Here is an 18,358-nt window from a genome sequence, read left to right on the forward strand (position 1 = left end):
GCAACTTCAGAGGCTTGACCATGCAGGCGCGTGGGACGATGGTCCATGGAAACCAAAAATCAAAATGATCAGGAATGCGCAAGGGCAATCATATACCGGCCGAGAATCCCTTTGCTTGAATCCGCGGGAGACCCAGAGAGTCACGTGATACTCTGCTGCTCATGCATATAAATTCATGACTTGCAGCTAGGTTGCGCCCCTTTTTGGACGCTCGCGTTCGTTTTAGGATCGATGATGCCTCTTGTCCCTTTCTTTTCCCCCCTTTGCATGCCCATGCACGGCAGAGGTGCCAGCCATACGGCGCGACTCATACACCAAGAAATTGGGATATTGCGAGTAGTACACTGATGATGTTGTCACGTCAGCGTTGAAGACTTTAGTCTCGAGTGGAAAGGAGCACACGTGGTACGTACGCTTTGGCGTTCACAATCTCCGCGCGTGCGCGCTTGTACGTAAACTTGCAAGGATGAGAGAGAGCGCTGCGATCCATTTGCCGTGCCAGGATGGGCCAAGCGCGGTCAAACTGATTGCAGAAGGCTAGACTCGGGCCAGAGATCGAGGTCCAACAGGGCGCGCTTGAATCCAAGTGCTGCTGCTGCTGCTACAGATGCATCAGATGCAGCTAGCTAGCCAGCAATAGCTGTCTCCTCGATCGATCCTCGCCTCAAGAGCATCACGCTATGCGGGGGACTTGATTAAGCGTCTCCTGAGTGGGTGCGGACGGGCGAATGGGTCTGCTGCTGCTGCTGTTGCTGATGATGCGGATGTGATGCTTGCGTGCATATATGCGCTATATATGTGTACTCATGACTTTGACTGCAACCCAGCAATCACGAATTACAGCCTGTTAGGGTCTCCCCTTCATCATGCATGAGCAACTCGAGAATCTGCATGCAGGGCGCGCGCGGATGAGGCGGGCGGCGTATCGAGGAGCAAGGCCAAATGACGCGCTTGTTGGTTACGAGAGTCGGCGCGACTACTCAGACTCTTGACTCTGACTGGTGACTTGCATAGGCAAGAGTCACAGTTGAAGGCACAGCCGGCTCTCGTGGGCTGCGTGACATGTCTGTCAGAGCTCGAAAATCGAATGAGCGGCTCGATCATCCAACTTGGGCTGCCTCACTTCTGCTCCCGCCTCACACTGCCTCGTGAATGGACCTCCACCCATTTGCCACCGCTCCCCATTTCCCCCCTTTTCCTCCAATTGCATCCGTCCCTGGAACAATATCCTCGCTATCCAGTCAGGCACGTCCTATTTTGATTGGGGCGGTGGACACAGGAGGACTACACCCTTGGCTCTCAGCCGCGTCTGATCTCCCCGTATCTGAACGCACTCTAGAAGGGGGGTGGCTGCGCTTCCATCCACCCCGACACTTGCGGGTGCTCAACCCTGCTACTCCCAAGGGTGTCCGGGTAGCGTCCCTCAGAAAGCTCATTTCCGAATTCACGCACACCTCGCACTCTCATAGGAAGTCGCTTCATCGATTCGCTACTCTCCGCATCCAAGGCACTGAATTCTCCACTCGACACACATCACATACCTTTACCATGGCGGATCAATTCTCGCGCAACGTCAACACCTCCTTCCAAGGTCTGGTGACCACCACGGCCATCTTTGGCATCGTGGGCTCAATATGTCTCATCGGCTTCGAAACGATGAGACAATTGAGGAGGTTACCTAGGACAAAGTTTGTACCTTTCTGGAAGAGCGCGAGAAAGGAGAGGGAGGGAGGTGGGGGTGTGGAGGAAAGAGGGGTGGGGAGTAGGAGCAGGATGAATGCCGAGGATTGGGAAATGGGCCACTTGTACATGGCTAGGACCTTTCATGCCACGTGAGTCGCTGCATGATGTCGTTGTTGCCTGCACCATGAGGGCATGATGTAGAGCGCAAGGCGGTATGGTTTTCCAGACACTCTGCAACATGACGGGTACACCGCATACAAACGCTCCCCATGCAGTCGGCTCACACTTTGACTGGTCTGGCCTGCGTCGCAGCACGCCGTCGCCGCCACTTGCGAGATGGCCTCTCAGCTGGAGCTATCAAGCTCTCAAGTTCACAGATTGGTTCTACGCCAAGCACACCGGAATGGACACGGTCGTCTACGTCCGCTTCCTTCGGGCTTGCAGTGAGTACGCAAAGAGTGCTTCTGCCCGGGGACTACTGCACCGCGTGCTGACGTCCGGACTATCGAAACTTCAGCTTGGTGGCTGCTCTTGCAGACTCTGACCACCGCTCCCATCCTCCTGGCCATCCACTTCAACTTCTCGAAAGGCATTCCTCTGACGGACATGTCAAGAGCTTCCTTGTCATGGCTGGTCACTACCCCAAAGGACCCGAAGCAGTGTCAGAGCAACGCCGCTACTTGCGAACGCGAACCCAACCCACAAGGAAGGAAGCTGCTCTGGATCCATCTGTGCCTGCTGTGGTGGATCTCATGCACATGGTGCTATGCGCTTTGGTGGATCGGAAGGGGCAGTCTTCAGATTCGACGACGTCTCATCGATGATCTCCGCAAGCGGAAAGCGGAAGAGAAGGAGAAATCAGTAGCAGAAGCCAGCTCGCGCAATCAGCATTTCCAAGAGGACACTCAGCATCCACCCCAGCTGCGGAGCGAAGTGGATCAGACGCACGAACCGTCGGTATTCAAGAACGTTGCTGAAGCTCAGGGACTCACGCCCCCGGCAGACGACGGCGAAGGCTGGCGACAACGAACACTGATGGTGATGAATCTGCCCGTAACGATGCGCGACGAGGCTTCCGTTCGGCGATACTTCGAGGAATTCTTGCGCCCAGACGACGGCAGTATTCTGAGCATCGAGGATCAGCTCGAACGCACTTCTGAAAATAGGAGAGAGGCGAACACCTCGGAGGCGTCCGATGCGCCCCTCAATGGGGAGCCGGTAGAAGGTGAAGGGACCACGCGCGGTATCCCGCAATCGGCGAGCGATTTCTACGCTTCTCGCAACATGCGCTCCCCGGTGCAGACAGTCGTCCTGGTGCGCAAGATGAACGAGCTGTCCAGTATGTTGCAACGCAGGCAAGACATCTTGTCCCAGCTTGAGGCGGCCCACATCAAGCTTGCCCAGAACGCGATGCAGGCTGTGGGCAAGACGACGCAAAAGATTCGCAAGGATCGACGTCGAGATGAAAAGAATCGTAGGAAAGCTCCCGTAGATGCGAAGAATGATCCTTCACCGGATGCTCGTGGAGGAGATGGCCAAGATGACGGGCCCCCTGCCCTAGTCGCCGACATAGAGAAGCAAGCAGTCGGAGAGGGCAGAACAGAACAGCAACGGGCTGTGGAGCTTGCACATCGACTTGCGTCCTTCTCGCCAGCCAACAAGGGTATGCACACCCGCGTGCGAGATATGGCAGGCTTGCAGATCGAAGCTGGAGAGGGCGCGCGCGAAGAGAAGGACGGCATGCCAGAGACTGTCTGGGAGGCCCTCGCTGACGTTCCGAGGGAATTGCTTGATCCTTACCAACCTTTGACCCGCCTCAGCGCTCTTTTTCGGGGGCAGACAGTTCCCACCATCGACTATCTCCTCACCAAACTCAATTTGCTCACAGCCCTTGTGACCGAGATGCGCGCCCGACCGCCCACTAGTTACGAACCTACATCAACTGCTTTCGTCACGTTCCGCGATCCCCGGCAAGCTAGGATGGTCTGGCGCGAGCTCAAGACACAAATCGTCATCAAGGTTCGGATGGCCCCCGAAGTCAAGGATCTGGATTGGGAGAGGCTTATGCGTACCTCCTTCACCGGAGACTTGGTGCGAGGTCTCGGTGTCAACGCGTTCTTCTGGGGCTTCACCATCTTCTGGGTCATTCCAATCAACTTGTTGACCACTGGTCTCTTCAGCGTGCAAAACATCGAGCTGGTCGTTCCCGGCCTGCGTCAATTCTTCGACGCCAACCCTCACTTCAAGGGTTTCGTCACAGTCACGCTACCCACCGTCATCGTCTCGCTCATCACTATGGCAGTACCCGAGCTGATCTTCCAAATCTCGAAGCGAGCTCAAGGCTTCGTCACGTTCAGCACGCTGTACGACCAATGTCTGTGTCGATACTGGAAGTTCATCATCTGCAACGTCGTCATCTTCTTCTGCATCGGTGTTACGGCCGTTCAGACCATCCTTCAACAGGTTGACAAGACTTCGCAAGTCCTAGACACCATCGCTTTCAGCTTTCCCACCGCTGCACCCTTCTTCGTCAGTTATCTCATTCTGGGTATGGCCCTGCACACAGGCTTCGAGTTGCTCGGCTTCATGGTACCTCTCATCCAGCACTTGGGTGCACGAAAGGCGCCGACGCCACGAGTCAGAGCTCTGAAGACGCTTCCACGCAACTTCAATAGGTACTACTGGCTCCCCTTCCACATCCTCATCATGACCATCGTCTTCATCTTTGGCGTTCTAAACCCGCTCGTCATCCCCTTCGCCCTGATCTACATCTTCGTTGCGATGATCGTCTTCAAAAAGAATTTCGCCTTCACCTATTTCCGGCGCTTCAACGAGATGCAAGGAGAGATCTACTATGCGCGCCTCTTGCGTTTCAGTTTGGACGGCCTGACGACGGCGCAAGCTGTCATCGTCATCTTCTTCTCCGTCACCAAACAGGAAGCCGTGTACATTGGCATGACTGCCGTGCTCATCCCGCTCACGGTGGCGCTCAAGTTGCTCGCTACCCGTCTTTGGAAGTCCCAATGCCGCGCTGTAGAAGATGACGAGGCGAACGCCCTTTGCGGAATCGGCGAGAATACGCCTCTCACGCAGAGCGGACAAAGGGACTGGACCGATGTGGAGCTCAGAGGCTCGCAAGACGCTGCGTCACGCATGCCGCTGGATGCTAGAGCTAGCGGCAGATTCCCAGCGGTTCACGAAGCGCCCGCCACAGGCTCCGCTCTCTTCCGCTACTGGGCGCGCATACACGACTCATTCAACGCCAATGGACGAGACAGGCCCAGCTATATTGCTAGCATGCATGCAAAGGGCGAGCGATTGGACAAGCCCGTTTTGTCAGGTGCCAAACTGGTCGCCAAGGCTCCCAAGCATGCGTTCAAGTCAGCTGCGGATGCCGCAAGGCACCGCGGACAGTCAGCGAAGGCTCAGATCGAATACGCTAGGCAAAAGCCAGGAAGTGAATTGGACCTGGCGGAAAGAGCGGACCCTGCTCAAATTCTGGCTGAACAGGGGCAGGCTGCTCGTCAGCAACGACGCAAGAACAATGTATCGGGGGCTTCGTTGCGTCGTGGTAGGAGCCATAGGAGCGCGCTCAGCGACGAAGCTCCGTTCTTGTCGGGCATTGACGCCGTGAACAATCATGCGCCTGTGGTAATGGACGACGAAGAGCAAGACTTCGAAGACGGAGAGCCGGAGCTCGAGCCTTACAGAACGACGCCTCATCGAGGCCGTTCGCAACGCCGCAGACCTTCCGGTTCATACAGCACGAGCATCATCAAAGCCAACCCTGCCCCCGGAGTCTTTACAGACAGCCCCAGCGGTCGAGGCGAATTTGGCGCTCTGCATGCCAAGACCAGCAGCAGCTCTGGCGGAAACGATTTCGCACCTGCCGTGAATGAAAAGGCAGGCGTCGGGCGCTTTCAGCGCATGCTCACTGCTTTGGGAGACTCTGGCTTCACCTCCGATGGTACCGGCCAAGCCCAGAAGGCAGACGAGCTCTCGGACGATGAGGAAGGAGAGGCCGATGATGGCGCTCTTGTGCGTCCCCACGGCAAGTTGCGCTGGGACGACACGCCCAATAATCTGGCACGGTACAACAACCCATTCTACTCTCGTGAGCTCGATCCGTTCCTTTGGCTTCCTCGCGATCCTCTGGCTCCTGTGGACCTCTTCGACACTATCGAGTGGTACGGCGCTGCTCTTGTCAGCTCTCAAGGAGGTCCGGGACATGTGGGCGAGTGGGACGAAGATGAAGAGGAGGATGACCTGCCGTTGCTTGACAAGGACGGCGCCGTCATTTCGCCTAGCGGCTATGGTGATGTTGGTGTGGCTGAGCTTCACGGCGACGAAGAGATCTTCGTGACTGGCACGCTCGCGCATCGCTTGCAAGAGGCCGAAGATGCCGAGGTGGTTGTCGATGTTGCTGCGAGCTTGCCGCGCAACGTCATGGACGAGTATCAGCGCGCCATTCGCCGAGGCACAGCTTCAGAAATCGACGGAGGTGACGATTCTGCTAGCCAGCGCAGCGGATCGCCCTTGACGGGTCGTAGGGCGTCCATGGCCCTGAGTGGAGTCAGCATCCCGATCAGATCACCATCTCTGCGAGCAAGGCAAGCACAGCATCTCGATGCACACTACGAAGGGCAAGATCCAGCTCGACTCAGTCCGAACATCCAACGAAAAGTCACTGGCAACACGATCCCTCCCCTGGACCTCGAACCGCCTGCTATACCTTCGCCGACAGCCATCGGCAAGATGCCCACCACCTCCTCGCCTTTGGACATTCAGGACGACGCTCAACAACAGAAGCAGGCCGCTGCTGAGGGCGCTGGAGTCGCTCATCCCACCGTCTCCTTTGATCCGACGGCAGCCGCACCTTCTCATGCAAGACACGGCACCTTGGGCCTTGGAGCTGCTGAAGGCGCTCGTCATGGGACGCATCCTCGCCGTGCGAGCATGCGCAGCGGCGCCGACAGCGTCCTGTCCGCGGGCTCGCGTACCGTCACGATGCGACAAGCCTTGCGTGCCGAAATCCTTGAGGAAGAGCGTCGTCGCGTGCTTGGAGAGAAATTGTTGGCGCGCAAGAAGCGTACTTCCAAGCGGAAGGGAACCGCAGACACTGCGCGCCATGAAGAGGCGAACGATGCGGAAGACGCCATGGAGAGAATGGCAGACGATTCATCACACCTTCCCTCTGACACCATCATGGGCAGACATGAGAGGGCTGTGCGCAGGCAACAAGCGATGAGCGAGTCTGGCGAAGGCGGAGTGGGCATGAGCCTGAGCCCGTCTGAGCGGCGCAACATGTCGCTCTCTCAAGGTAGCGCTCGGCCTGATCGATCGCCAAGTCTTGCACCTCGCTTCGCGCTCAGAGACTTCAGTTTCAGCAGAGACAAGAGTCCACAAGCACAGCGTTCTGGAAGCATCCTCTCGCGAGACAGTCCTGCACGTCAAGCCAGCGTTTCGCGTGGAGGTGCCACTCTGACTGCGGGTCGCTCGACTGGCGGCCTTCCCGTGCGCAGGCCCACCTCTTCGCAGAGTGCAGCAGCAGCAGGAGCAGCCGCACAAGCTGTGCCCATGCAGCAACTTGGTCCAGGTCGCTTAGCCCTCGTCACAGCGCCCGCTGCAACTTTGGGCGCGGAACTCAACAACAATGAACGATATGGACAGCTAAGTGCTAGTCCGGTAGAAAGCTTGCCTCGGGGCGGATCTGTGCCAGTGACTCCTGACGTGCCAAGCATCGAGGTTCGCTCTCCCCACTCTTCCGAACCACCTGCATGAAATGAAGACTCACGACTCAATCATGCAGATTCACGATGCAACCATCGCCCTAGCGATTCATTGACGATGGCACAATTTCCCCTCTTCTCGTCCATGACTGCAATATCATACCAGCTACGATACCCCTTTTGATGCACGAATCGCAAACGTGATTGCGCGCCTCTCTTGCTTCATAGCAGTCGAAACTTGTTCTTCACGTCTGTGCAGTCATCGTTTGGCTCCCTGCAAGCTCCTTGCCTGGCTAATACAACGAATGTGGATGATGAATTCTGATCAGAATGATGCCTTCCGCAAAGAATGACAAGAGTGGGAGTGTGGAAATGAGGGATTGGGTATGTAATGTCCGTCTCACGGCTGTAGGTTGGCAAAATCCTTATAAGTCTTCACCGACGCAAGCGAGCACCATCATGTCCTCTACACGCATAGCGTTCGCTCGGCTGCGCATAGCCGGCCTAGAAGGCTTTGCTGCGCTGCCCAACTAGCGTGCCGCCCTCTGAGTGGGGCGCAAGCGAGCGTGGCGATAGGGGAGAAGGGAGCGGAGACAGGCGAATGTCGGGCGCCTGCAGGCCAAATGTGGCGTTTTGAAATTCGAAATGCGGTCGTTCGCCTGACGGTGGGGGGGATGGTAAGGGAGAGCGATCTCCCAACGGTTGGAAAAAGCCCTCCATGGGGTTTGCTACCTCTCGAAGATGCGAGCCTTTCCTGCGATATCCGCCCGTCATCGAAGGGAAGGGTGCGGGAGCAGACAGCGGTGACAAGGCAACGCCGGCGACCTCGAGGTTGTTTTGGTGTTTGTGAGCAGCTTTCGCTCCCGCACCCAGACTTGACGGGCTCTCGAATTGTGCAGTCCCCAGGAGTTTTGCCAGCTTGGCTTCTCTTGCTGCTGTCGCACCCCGTTCAGGTGTGCTCATCTTTTGCAGCTTGAAATCTAGATTGCGCTCGTGAGCGCAAGACCTGAGAATGGGAGCAGTCGGCACATCCAAATTTGGCACCTTCATCCTAAGATTCTCGATGTCGCGAGCATGCGTGACGTTTCCGTGAGCGCCCAAAGGTGAGGGCGAATGCAGCATCGCGTCTGGACCATCGACCTTCATCACAAATCTGACAGGACTGCGGTCGCGGGTTGGCAAACGCGTCGCTACTGGGGAGGTCGTGATGCGAAGGCCAGGCGAGGCGTTTGATGGCAATGGCGCATCCAGACTGGGACTTGAGCGAGTGGAAGACTGGGGCGTCGGACTGGTACTCGAGGACGTCTTCGATAACGCAGGCGATACAGACGCCTTGAGACCGACGCTGCTGCCCGTGTGCGAACGGACGACCTGAGGTCTTGACGCTCTGGCTCTCGAAGCGGATCGTCCCGTCGGCGCAACAAAAGTGGCAATCTTCTCCTCCGGACTCGCAGCATGACCCTCCACGGGCTTTGCATGCATAGCAGAGCCGAGGTAGTTCGCTGCAGCCGACCATCCCGAGCGGAGGTGCCCCGGTAGACCACCTTGTCCACTGTGACCTTTGACCATTGAATGTCCGCCGTGTGCGTCATGCGTTTGTGGAACGCTGCTCTTGGTCGTGACCACCAACTTGCTCTGATCGTGTGGTAGATACGAATCGCCAGATGGGAAGCGCTTGCTACCATTGCTGGATGCTGGAGAGCCACGAAGAGGTGGTGAGGACTTAGTCGCGTCCGCCGCAACTACCTTTGCTTTCATGAGCATGCGTTGCACACCTGTGCTGTGCGCAAGATCTCCGTCGCTGCCCTTGCCTTTGAGTCGAGAGGATCCGAGCGCAGTGGACCCTGCAAGAGATGTCGTAAGGTCGCCGAGTGGCAAATTGAGGTCTTTTTGCAAGCCAGGCTTGGTAGGCACCGTCCGCGTAGAGCTTGCAAATGGGATATGAACAGCAAGAGACGGGCGCACTTGTCGAATGCGGGCCATGCCCTCCAGTTTGGAGCCGCCGGACTCGCCCGAGGCTGAGGGAAGTAGTGGAGCAGCTTTACCACTCAGTGAACCTGATCTTGCTCGGCCGTCTTCAGCGTCAACGTCCGCTCGTCCATGCGCGAGATCATTATAGGTCTTCTTCGAGTGGCTGACGAAATGCTTAGCTGCCGTTTGGCCCTTGTGGTAGTAGCCTCCACGCTTGCTCTTTGCGGCGCTCATCGGATTGACTTTATCGCGGAGCGCTGGAATATGGTGCGTAAGAGATGCCGCTGGCCCACCTAGGCCAGGGAATATTGAGGCTGCACTATTGCGCATCTCTTCGGCCGCATCGGCGGCATCCATGGACTTCAAGATGGCCTTCTTCAGCATAGGTTGGCACGCTTGCAAGTATCGAAGATCCTCAATCGCCAACGCACGGTCGGGCCGCCTTGAAAGAGCTGCAAGCACAAAGCCCGTCTTGGCGGGCGGCGAGGCTGTTTTCTCCGCTGCCGTCAGAGGCTCATAGCTGGGCGCGCCAGTATTGTAATGATCTTCCTTCTGCTTCTTGCGTTTCCACTCCAGGTCGGTCATGACTGGTACCATTATGCCGCTATAAAACGTCTCCATGCGTTTGTCCTCGGAACAGCAGCGAGGTAGAAGAAGATCAGCATCACCTTCCGTGTCTGCAACGCCGCGCTTTCCAGCATTCTGAAAGACGAGAAAGGGGTCGTGACCATTTGAGAATACTCTGGAATGGAGCTTGCTCTCGAAGATAGGCCAGGGACTCGGCAGTCCGTGGCAGGCCAAGAGAATGCAGGCATCTTTGCGCGCGTCTTTGGAGGTTGCTGGCAACATTGAGCTGCTTGGCACGAGCAAAGTAGGGATGTTTTTTGAGGGCGATAGCAAGGCGGGCGAGAGCGGAGCAACAAATGGCACCTTGGTGTTATCTTCCACCGTCGACGGCGAGATTGACTGTTCCAGAAAATTGACAGCGATTACGTATACGGTCTCAATGTTCAAGCTTGCGGCCATGTGCTCGCAGGCTGTTCGATATCGATCAGTGTCTTCCAGTGAGAGCATGACTCCGATCTTGGAGAGCGCTTCGAGATCGATAGGATCGTCAGAGACATTGTTGCCCAATCCGCGAGGAACGCGCTTGACGTACGGAGCGGGGCTTGGAGGGCCGACGACGGTAATCTTGGGTCGGCAACTTTCCGACGACTCGTTTTGCTCCATTTCGGCTGCACGCCCGTACTCGCTGCCCATATGCGTCCGGCTCGTCTTCAGCTTCAGTCCGCTCCTCCACCTCGAGTCTTCGAGGCACGTCTTAATATCTGCGTAGCTCTGGGTCATCAAGGTGATCTTGGCCTCCCAAATCTCTCGCAGATGAGCCTCCAGCTCGTTTCCGATCATCCTTGCCACTTCACGGACTTTTGCCCTTTCATCAGGCTTGAAGCTCCGCCAAGCTCTTTGGCAGGAAAACGAAACCACGGCCACAGGTAGGCCGGTGCAAGCCAGCACAGGCATACCAGTGTAGAACCGCGTCCCTACGAGACCAAGAATTTTAAACCTCCAATCCAAGCTCGTGTCAAGAATCACGAGACCGTTGTTTCGATTGACTGTGAGGCAAAAAATTGTGTGAGATTGTCGTGTCAGTCGCCGAAGATGTGGGATGCAGGTGAAACATACGCGAAGGAAGGTCCGCTTCTGCCCACTTACGTAATGCGTGCGCACACGGGCCGCTTTGTTTAGAAGGAGGAGAGCGCAGCAACCGATCCTCTCTCATTGTGGTCACAGTACCATCAGCTTCAAAAAAGCGGAGATTTGCTTCGCCTACGCCGAGATAAGCTCTGCAAATCTCCAAGCGGGACATGATCCGGCCAATACGATCGGCAGAGAGTCTGTCGACTTGCATTCTCCAATAAGCCCGCAGTCGGCGCGCTTCCCACTCGGGCGTAGGCGGATTGTATTCGCCTACAGCGAGCGGCGTGGCGTCTGGGCAAGTGGAGAATTCGGGTGCACCCCGAGGCTGGCAATGCACCTCGTCCATGTCCAGCGAGCCCTGCTGATACGCCTTGTTGAAGCCTCGCCAATGAAGCAAGGGCGCCGCACCGGTGGGCAAAAGACCCTTGCTGTCTAGAGTCACGGTGGAGGATGACCTTGGGCGCTTGTTGACCACTTTAGCTCCGAGAGAGTGTCGCCGATATCGCTTTCCTCTGTGCACAAACTCTGCGGCTTCGTCTGTAGAATGATTGCTGATCGAGGTGGATGGCAGGTTCACATCTCCTGCCTCTGTCATGTCCGCATCCGAAGTGGAAGAGGTTCCAGACTCTCTTCTATCATCTGTGCTCTCGGCAGCTGCGTACGACACGGTCGCGTCCGCAAGGTACCTATGCCCGCAGCCTTCTCCCCATATCTCGTTTGCCTGAGCTCCCCACTGCCAGCCAAGCTCGTTGAGGATCGTGTCAGCTTCCATCAGCTGGTCTCGAAGTTTGGTGGAGCGCGACATAGCATCTGCTAGCTTATCGGGATCATCGAGGAGCTTGGTCATCTCTTCCTTCTTCTTGTCCCGCACGGTCGCCTCAATGGGTTTGATGACGAGAGGTGAAGGTGGAGCTACGGGAACGGCCGCAGCAACAAGGACTGCAGACTCATGTTGCTTATGTGCAGAATTGCTGCCCCGCCGCCACCATGATGCGCTCAGCCGCTTGAAGCCGGGACTGAGTGGAGGCAGACGAGGTTGGAGCTCTTGCTGTTGCGCAAGAGGCGATCGGGGTGGCTGCAGCGTCGCTTTGCCTCCTACAGATTCAGGAGCATGTGGTTGACGCCACGACCGCAGAAGATGGTGCGATGTTTCGTGGTGCGAGCCAACGGTAGATTCGCTGTTCGTAGAGACGATGCGGGCGACGGGGGGACGCTGAACGGCAATCAAAGCTTGGAACAGCTTCTGCAGCACGGCTGCCTTGTCAAGCTGTGGATCGATGCGGCTCGACTCCTCGTGAGCTTTCCATGGTCTGGCCTCATCGTCGCGCGCCTCTTCGTCAGATCGACCAAGGCAGAGCTCAATGATTGCATTGGCTCGGAGCGCTTCCGGAAGCGGCGGCGTGACCAGGGCCAGCGCTGTGCTTGCAACTTCCAGCGTTTCTTGGGCGGATGCAAGGCTAGACTTGGTCAACACTGCTGGCGGGACTTCTACGTGCAGCGCGGCAGCCGGGGTGCGCGGCGAAGGCGTCACAAACGTTTGCGCTTGGGGGCCGCTGATCTTGCGACGTCCCCACGTATTGGCAAGCGAAGGCCGTCGGAGGAAAGCCAGTGTTCCGCGTCGTTGGGAAAGGGCAGGAAGTGCGACTGTGGCTGGCACATTCGGTGTTTGTGGTGTCTTGTCGAAGCCAGAACTATGATCGCTATTGATCGAGGGCCGATAGCTAGCGCTGAAGAAGGACGTCGCATCAGTCGTGCGGCTTTCGAGGGTATGATCAGACTCTTTCGAGAAGCTGCTCTTCGCCGGACTTGACGGGTCGACCTCTGAAGCGGGCACGGCTAGCGTGGAAGGCGATTGCAGCGACTTGACCCGTGCGTCGTCCACCTCTCTCAAAGCCGCTTGGCGCTTCTCTTCTAGTTCTTGGACCCTGCGACGAAATCGATCCGCATCGCTGGCGTGCGAGTCGAAGGCGTAGAGCTCGCTCTCTCCAGGAGGTGCTAAAGGCAGCAAGGATAGGGGCGGCGGTTCCAAAAAGCTCAACGCGGACGGCTTCGCTACTGCCACTGATAAGGTCGGATCTGCGAGCTGACGAGAGTGGTGAGATGCAGGAGTGGATGCTGCAGAGATGATGGGTTTGCCGGAGTCGCGGCTGTTAGTTCGATTTCTTTGCATCTTTGACAGCCAGATTCAGTGAGCCGTGACTCGTGAAGGCGGATAGCAAAGACGCGCGCTCAATGACGGAACAGATGGTAATGGTGGAGAAGTGATCCAGGTGTCGAGAGAATCCGAATCTGGTCAAGTTTGTGGAACAGCCAGCTCTCACTAACATTCCTTGCAAGCTCGCAGCTCGAAGCGCAACCGCAAGACACTTAATTGCGACGCACGAGGCCCGTGGATGTTTAGTCATCAGTGGGTGATACCTCCAGTGACAGCTTGCCCTCTTCAACATCTCGCGAGCGCGCGTCGACATTCAGCTCGCTTGCATACTCTGCTGTCAATGACTCAATGGCATCGCAAGATGCGTGTCTCTCTTTAGCACCCGTCCATCCGCGTCTTGCCCAAGCCACGGGCCTCTCTCGCCATAGTGGTGCAATCAAAGCCAGATTACCCATCTTTGGACCATCTTCCGGTACCTGCGCTTGCCGCTTCGAGCAAAGTGTTCTTTCGGCTCTCATTGCTGCTAGCCTATGCAGTCCAATGTCTTGAATATCTTGACGCCAAATCAAAATCAGAATCTTGATGCGACGTGGTGGTCGTTGAACAAAGCGCACTCGTTAGCCGTTGAACGCGCGCGCGAGGTTGTGCAGCTGACTGAGCGGACGCATATATAGGCCCCAAAGAGCCGCGCACAGACGCGAAGCTCTACATATCACGTGACGCGCCCACACTCCGCGAAAAGGCACACATTCCGGACTAGCGGTTCGCTTCACGCTCAAGCTACCGTGCCCGTCAAGTTAGCTCATTAACGTCTCACGATTTGGCAAATCATCATTAGCACGGGCAGAACGCTGCGCTTTCTTGTGTGGAGCGACGGGGACGAGCTCCACTAATGCGCTGAAAAGCAGCGTGCAGCAGCTGGTCCAGCACAGGCTGACTTGACTCCCCAATCGACTAGCTCGGGAAGAAGGGCGCAATGGTGATTGTTGCGAATCAGGGGATCTTCAGAGAGTTCCGTCGATGTCGAGGTGTGCAGACGATATCGACGATACGTACGCTCATTGGCCGTCCTGCAGATCACGTTCAGCAATACTCACCTTCGAAAAAGCGCTCGGCGTCGAGAGTGTGTGCAAGGAAGAGCCTCGTCACAAATTTGACGTGTATGCGCATCGGATTGGCAGTACGTGTAGAAACACGACGAGCTCAGCTTCTTCAGAAGGGTACTTTTCTGCTCTCATCCTCCTGCACCCTCGTCTTGATATCTGCGCGGCCCAAAGCATTTCCTTCGCTCTGCCAGCGAGATACGAATCCCTCCACCTTTGCGTGCACATCTTCCGCCGTCTGCGACCTTCCAAATGCATCTACAAACTTGCCCTCTGCGGCCGCATGATGATCACGCATTGGCGAGCAGAGAGTCAGAAGAAGAGGCTAGACATGTAGAACGCGAAAGTGTCCCACCGAACTCACCAGGGTCCATGAGGTAGAAAAAGATGCTGTGGTCGACCAAGTAATCGTTCGAAGGGTCCGCCCCGGGCGGGGTGGAAAAGTACACCCTGAAAGCCTTGCACGCTTTCTTGACAGCTTCGTAGCTACCCGTCAAGCCAACCATTCGAGGATGAAACTCGGAGACGTAGGTGGATGTGGCTGCGAGCGTATCTCTAGCGGGGTCGCATGTGATAAAGATGGGGTTGATGATCGCTCCGTACTTGGAATCTGGATGCGTCGTAGACAGCATACAAGCGGTGCTCAGCATGCTGGCTCGCTTGCACACCCCACCAGCGTCGAGTGCACAATCACGACTCACCAATCTGATCGACCACTTTGCCCATCTTGTCAAGCTCTTCGGGGCAAATATCAGGGCCTGAAGGAGCAGGCCTGAGGTGTTAGAGGGGTCGAGTATAGCCTTCTGCTAGCCAATTCCCTTCCCCCGGTCCAGCTCCACCAAGACGCCGCAGATCGCCCCGTCCGGTCTTTGCGCACTCACAGTTGGTGAAGCCAAAGTATAGCAGAGTCCAAGCGCCTACCAAGTCCTTCTCAGTAAAAGATCTAGCTTCGATCCTCTCGCCCTCGCTGCCTCCACCGAGCACGGGCATGACCAAGCTAAATTCCCCTCCAATCCTCGGTCTTCCAACCTTTTCATTCTTCTTCTCGCTCGCCTTTCTTCTCTCCACTTCTGCTTTTTCCGACTGAAAGTAGAAAAAGAGGGCAATGCTCGTCGCTAGTAGCAGACCTGCACTGAGCGGTGTGAATGGCCCAATGGCTGTGCGCGCCTTTGCGTCTGCTCTTGAGCGAGGAGAAGGTCGGCTCGAAGGAGGTTGACCAGACGACTCTGATTTTGCGGGCGCAGAAATTTTGAAAGATGATGGAGCTGATTGCGAGGCGGATATTCTCGACTGGACCGTCGTGCTGAAAAGACGCGAGCAAGACATTGGCTGCGATGGAGAGATGGAGGGACCAACTGCTGAGCATAGCTTACACGGGCTCTGTTGAGCCATGCGACGCGCAGCGCTGCTTGTGGCCAGCACAGCCCCGACGCTGCTGCGAGCAGCGAATAGACGGGAGGGATGCGACATTTGCAGCAACGTGCGACTTGACGGAGAGAGGTGGCGAGATGAAGACGAGCGACGATGACGGCAAAGTCGAGATGGCGATCGAGCGGATAGGCGTCAGGCGTCCTTTCTCGATCGAGCTTATAGCAGTGTAGCTGCACAATTGATGCTCACGTCACGAACGAGGGGAAAGTGGGCAGAGGCGAGGAGTGTGAATGGTTGGCAAGAATGTGAATTTGTATCAAAAATGATCAAGAACGAGCGTGTACTCACTCACCACTCACGATTGCTTCGCTAAAGGCGGGGGGGACGGACGCTCACACATATGCGCAGCCTATCCCAACAGGCGCTGACAACATCGCGAGCGTCGTTCACGTGACTGTGGACTTGCACCTCTCGCGCGCAACAGAGCAGATGCGGCTGGCTCGATGTTCAAAGCAGTCAGATAGATCTCTTTCCCCCTTGCAGTCACAAGTTCATACAAGGCTGCTCCCCCGCTTGGCATGCAGTCATGACTCGGCTTGGAGGTCAAGAAGGGGGACCTTGATTGGCGATTCGCTAGGTGTACGAGCGTGTATGCGCCGCAGAACGGGTGCGCAGCATGGCGAGGGGAAATCGTGAATTGAATGTGCATGTACGCACGCACGCGCATTACATTTCCTCTTCATCCTGCAGCTCGGCCTCGATATCCTCTTCGGGAAAGTCTCCTACCTGCACCTTTTCAGGTCTCACAAAGCCTCCAAATAGCGCTTTGCAATCGAAATACCTCTCCCCTTGGACGCTGGTGTGGATGATGATGAGAAGAAGGAGAGGGGGCAGGCGGCAGGCGGCAGGCGGCAGGCGGCAGGCGGCAGGCGGCAGGGACAGCCGAGTCAGAGAAGGAAGCGCGTGACCCACACCGCACTCTCTCCACTCCTAGCATCACGACTGCTGTCCCTTTTGCGCTCTTAGGCCGACGCATCACGCATAATCCCCCTTCAATACCAGACTCACCTTCCGTCATTCTTTCCCACCGGCTCATCATACTGCAATCCGATCCATATGCCACTCGCAAATTGGGTCTTGCCTACATAACGAATGCTGCCCCTTCGAGCTCTGGAGCCCAGCTGGACTTGACACCTTGCGCCCACTCGCAAATCCGATGAAAGAGCAGCAAGATCCGCTCGGGACGCGTCTGCATTGGTCTGCGTCTGCGCTTTGCTGGGGTCGAATCTGCCCAGCTTGTTGCGTTGCTTGAAAGCCAAGACCGAGTCTGAGTGGCAGATCGAGGGGGTGGAAATGCAAGGTTAGACGCGAGAGGGTGTGTGTGCGCGTGTGTGCGTGTGTGTGCGCGTGTCCACAGCAATACGCTAAACGTCGCATGCTCCCACTTGCCTCACTCACCCTGTCTGGCTTTGTAAGTCTCATCATCCATCTCAAACTTGTCCACACCTTCCAAAGATTCGTTGTGAAATCTAGCGGCAACAGCATAAGGTCTAACATCCTCCACCTTTAACCCCATCCCATCCCTCGCTCCAAACTTTTCCAAACTCGCCTCAGCTTCTGACGATGCTGCTGCTGCTGCTGCTGCTGCTGCTTCCTGCGCACCATATTCAGGCAATCTGATGATCAACGTATCGCTGGAAATGGGTGATTCGTCTGTACGACTACGGTGAAGCGAGAGGGATTGGCAAGATGGTGGGATGCCGGAGATTTGTTCTAGTCGGATGCGCAGCGCGTCCAGAGGTACGTCGCTCGGTAATCGCCTCTCGCTCAAGATGGAAGCGGAGGGCACGTGAAGGAACAGGTTGACAGTCGACATGTCTTGGCGATGCGATGCGATGCGATGCGATGCGAAAGCTGAGCTTGTGATTTCAAATGCGTCAAGACGTGATCGAGCAGCGGTGCCTGGGTCAAGCGATTTGCCTGAGTGTGAATGTGAGGGTGAATGTGAGGGTGAGGGTGAGTGTGAGGGTGAGTGTGAGTGTGAGGGTGAGGGTGAGTGTGAGTGTGAGGGTGAGGGTGAGGGTGAGGGTGAGGGTGAGGGTGAGGGTGAGGGTGAGTGTGATTGTGAGTGTCGATGTAAAAGAAGGCAGGAAGATCTGCATGCAAGCTGTTGAGCATCGACTCTGATCGCTGCTCACTGCGACTCACTGCGACTGCCAAAAGAGGCTGTGCTGCTGCAACGAGAACACGACGAGTCGAGTTGGTGATGCACCCATAGCCATGCACGCGCACACGCATGCGCTGCAGCAGCAGCTTTGGCTTGTCTGTACCGGTGTAGCGCGCGCTTTGAGCTCGCTCGGACCATCAACCTCGCTCGCTCGCTCCCTCCCTCCCTCCCTTCATCCATGCATTTCTTGCATTCCTTCGCGCATGCCCGCTTGCTTGCTTGCTTGCTGACCTTCTTCCTGCAACAGCAAGCCTTCCACCTTCTCATCCACCACCACCACCACCACAACCACAACCACATGCACATGCACATCTCACGCTAGCAAAGCAAGCGATAGAAGCCACTCCTTTTGAAGCTTGTCGGCCATGGCGTCCAAGCTGGCTGCGAGGTCACTGAGAGTTTCAACTTCGCAGCAACTTCG

General features: G+C 56.5%; 4 protein-coding genes across 4 annotated transcripts; 1 reads left to right on the plus strand and 3 right to left on the minus strand.

Moving 5' to 3' along the window:
• The first annotated feature begins 1,752 nt into the window (after nucleotides 1-1,752).
• IE81DRAFT_320078 (hypothetical protein) lies at nucleotides 1,753-7,723 on the plus strand. Its single transcript, XM_025512913.1, has 3 exons — nucleotides 1,753-1,832; nucleotides 1,996-2,126; nucleotides 2,201-7,723. Exons 1-3 carry the CDS (start codon nucleotides 1,774-1,776, stop codon nucleotides 7,462-7,464), a joined length of 5,454 nt encoding a protein of 1,817 aa, XP_025372507.1. The 5' UTR covers nucleotides 1,753-1,773; the 3' UTR covers nucleotides 7,465-7,723.
• Nucleotides 7,724-7,770: 47 nt separating this feature from the next.
• Nucleotides 7,771-10,456, minus strand: IE81DRAFT_320080 (hypothetical protein). The gene has a single exon (XM_025512914.1). The coding sequence runs from the start codon at nucleotides 9,966-9,968 to the stop codon at nucleotides 7,917-7,919; it is 2,052 nt and encodes a 683-aa protein (XP_025372508.1). The 5' UTR covers nucleotides 9,969-10,456; the 3' UTR covers nucleotides 7,771-7,916.
• Nucleotides 10,457-14,390: 3,934 nt separating this feature from the next.
• Nucleotides 14,391-16,035, minus strand: IE81DRAFT_320082 (SCO1 protein). Its single transcript, XM_025512915.1, has 4 exons — nucleotides 15,221-16,035; nucleotides 15,041-15,097; nucleotides 14,704-14,949; nucleotides 14,391-14,612 (listed from the first exon to the last, which is right to left on the minus strand). Exons 1-4 carry the CDS (start codon nucleotides 15,807-15,809, stop codon nucleotides 14,449-14,451), a joined length of 1,056 nt encoding a protein of 351 aa, XP_025372509.1. The 5' UTR covers nucleotides 15,810-16,035; the 3' UTR covers nucleotides 14,391-14,448.
• A 232-nt stretch (nucleotides 16,036-16,267) lies between these two features.
• IE81DRAFT_320084 (hypothetical protein) lies at nucleotides 16,268-17,840 on the minus strand. The gene is made up of 3 exons (XM_025512916.1): nucleotides 17,169-17,840; nucleotides 16,779-17,037; nucleotides 16,268-16,566 (listed from the first exon to the last, which is right to left on the minus strand). Exons 1-3 carry the CDS (start codon nucleotides 17,584-17,586, stop codon nucleotides 16,437-16,439), a joined length of 807 nt encoding a protein of 268 aa, XP_025372510.1. The 5' UTR covers nucleotides 17,587-17,840; the 3' UTR covers nucleotides 16,268-16,436.
• Between the last annotated feature and the right edge of the window lie 518 nt (nucleotides 17,841-18,358).

Source organism: Ceraceosorus guamensis (assembly GCF_003144195.1).
Source record: "Ceraceosorus guamensis strain MCA 4658 unplaced genomic scaffold IE81scaffold_5, whole genome shotgun sequence".
NCBI classification, from domain to species: Eukaryota; Fungi; Basidiomycota; class Exobasidiomycetes; order Ceraceosorales; family Ceraceosoraceae; genus Ceraceosorus; species Ceraceosorus guamensis.

Excerpts from the sequence above, each read along its gene's own strand:
- IE81DRAFT_320082 (XM_025512915.1), bottom strand. The coding sequence starts at position 15,809 with ATGTCGCATCCCTCCCGTCTATTCGCTGCTCGCAGCAGCGTCGGGGCT. Across the intron at positions 15,098-15,220 it reads ATACTTTGGCTTCACCAACT|GCCCTGATATTTGCCCCGAA; the intron begins GTGAGTGCGCAA and ends CTGCTCCTTCAG. Across the intron at positions 14,613-14,703 it reads TTTCTACCTCATGGACCCTG|AGGGCAAGTTTGTAGATGCA; the intron begins GTGAGTTCGGTG and ends ATGCGGCCGCAG.
- IE81DRAFT_320084 (XM_025512916.1), bottom strand. The coding sequence starts at position 17,586 with ATGTCGACTGTCAACCTGTTCCTTCACGTGCCCTCCGCTTCCATCTTG. Across the intron at positions 17,038-17,168 it reads GACTTACAAAGCCAGACAGG|ACTCGGTCTTGGCTTTCAAG; the intron begins GTGAGTGAGGCA and ends TCTGCCACTCAG. Across the intron at positions 16,567-16,778 it reads GTGGGAAAGAATGACGGAAG|CGTCCAAGGGGAGAGGTATT; the intron begins GTGAGTCTGGTA and ends CATCCACACCAG.
- IE81DRAFT_320080 (XM_025512914.1), bottom strand. The coding sequence starts at position 9,968 with ATGACCGACCTGGAGTGGAAACGCAAGAAGCAGAAGGAAGATCATTAC.
- IE81DRAFT_320078 (XM_025512913.1), top strand. The coding sequence starts at position 1,774 with ATGAATGCCGAGGATTGGGAAATGGGCCACTTGTACATGGCTAGGACC. Across the intron at positions 1,833-1,995 it reads GCTAGGACCTTTCATGCCAC|CACGCCGTCGCCGCCACTTG; the intron begins GTGAGTCGCTGC and ends CCTGCGTCGCAG. Across the intron at positions 2,127-2,200 it reads CCGCTTCCTTCGGGCTTGCA|CTTGGTGGCTGCTCTTGCAG; the intron begins GTGAGTACGCAA and ends TCGAAACTTCAG.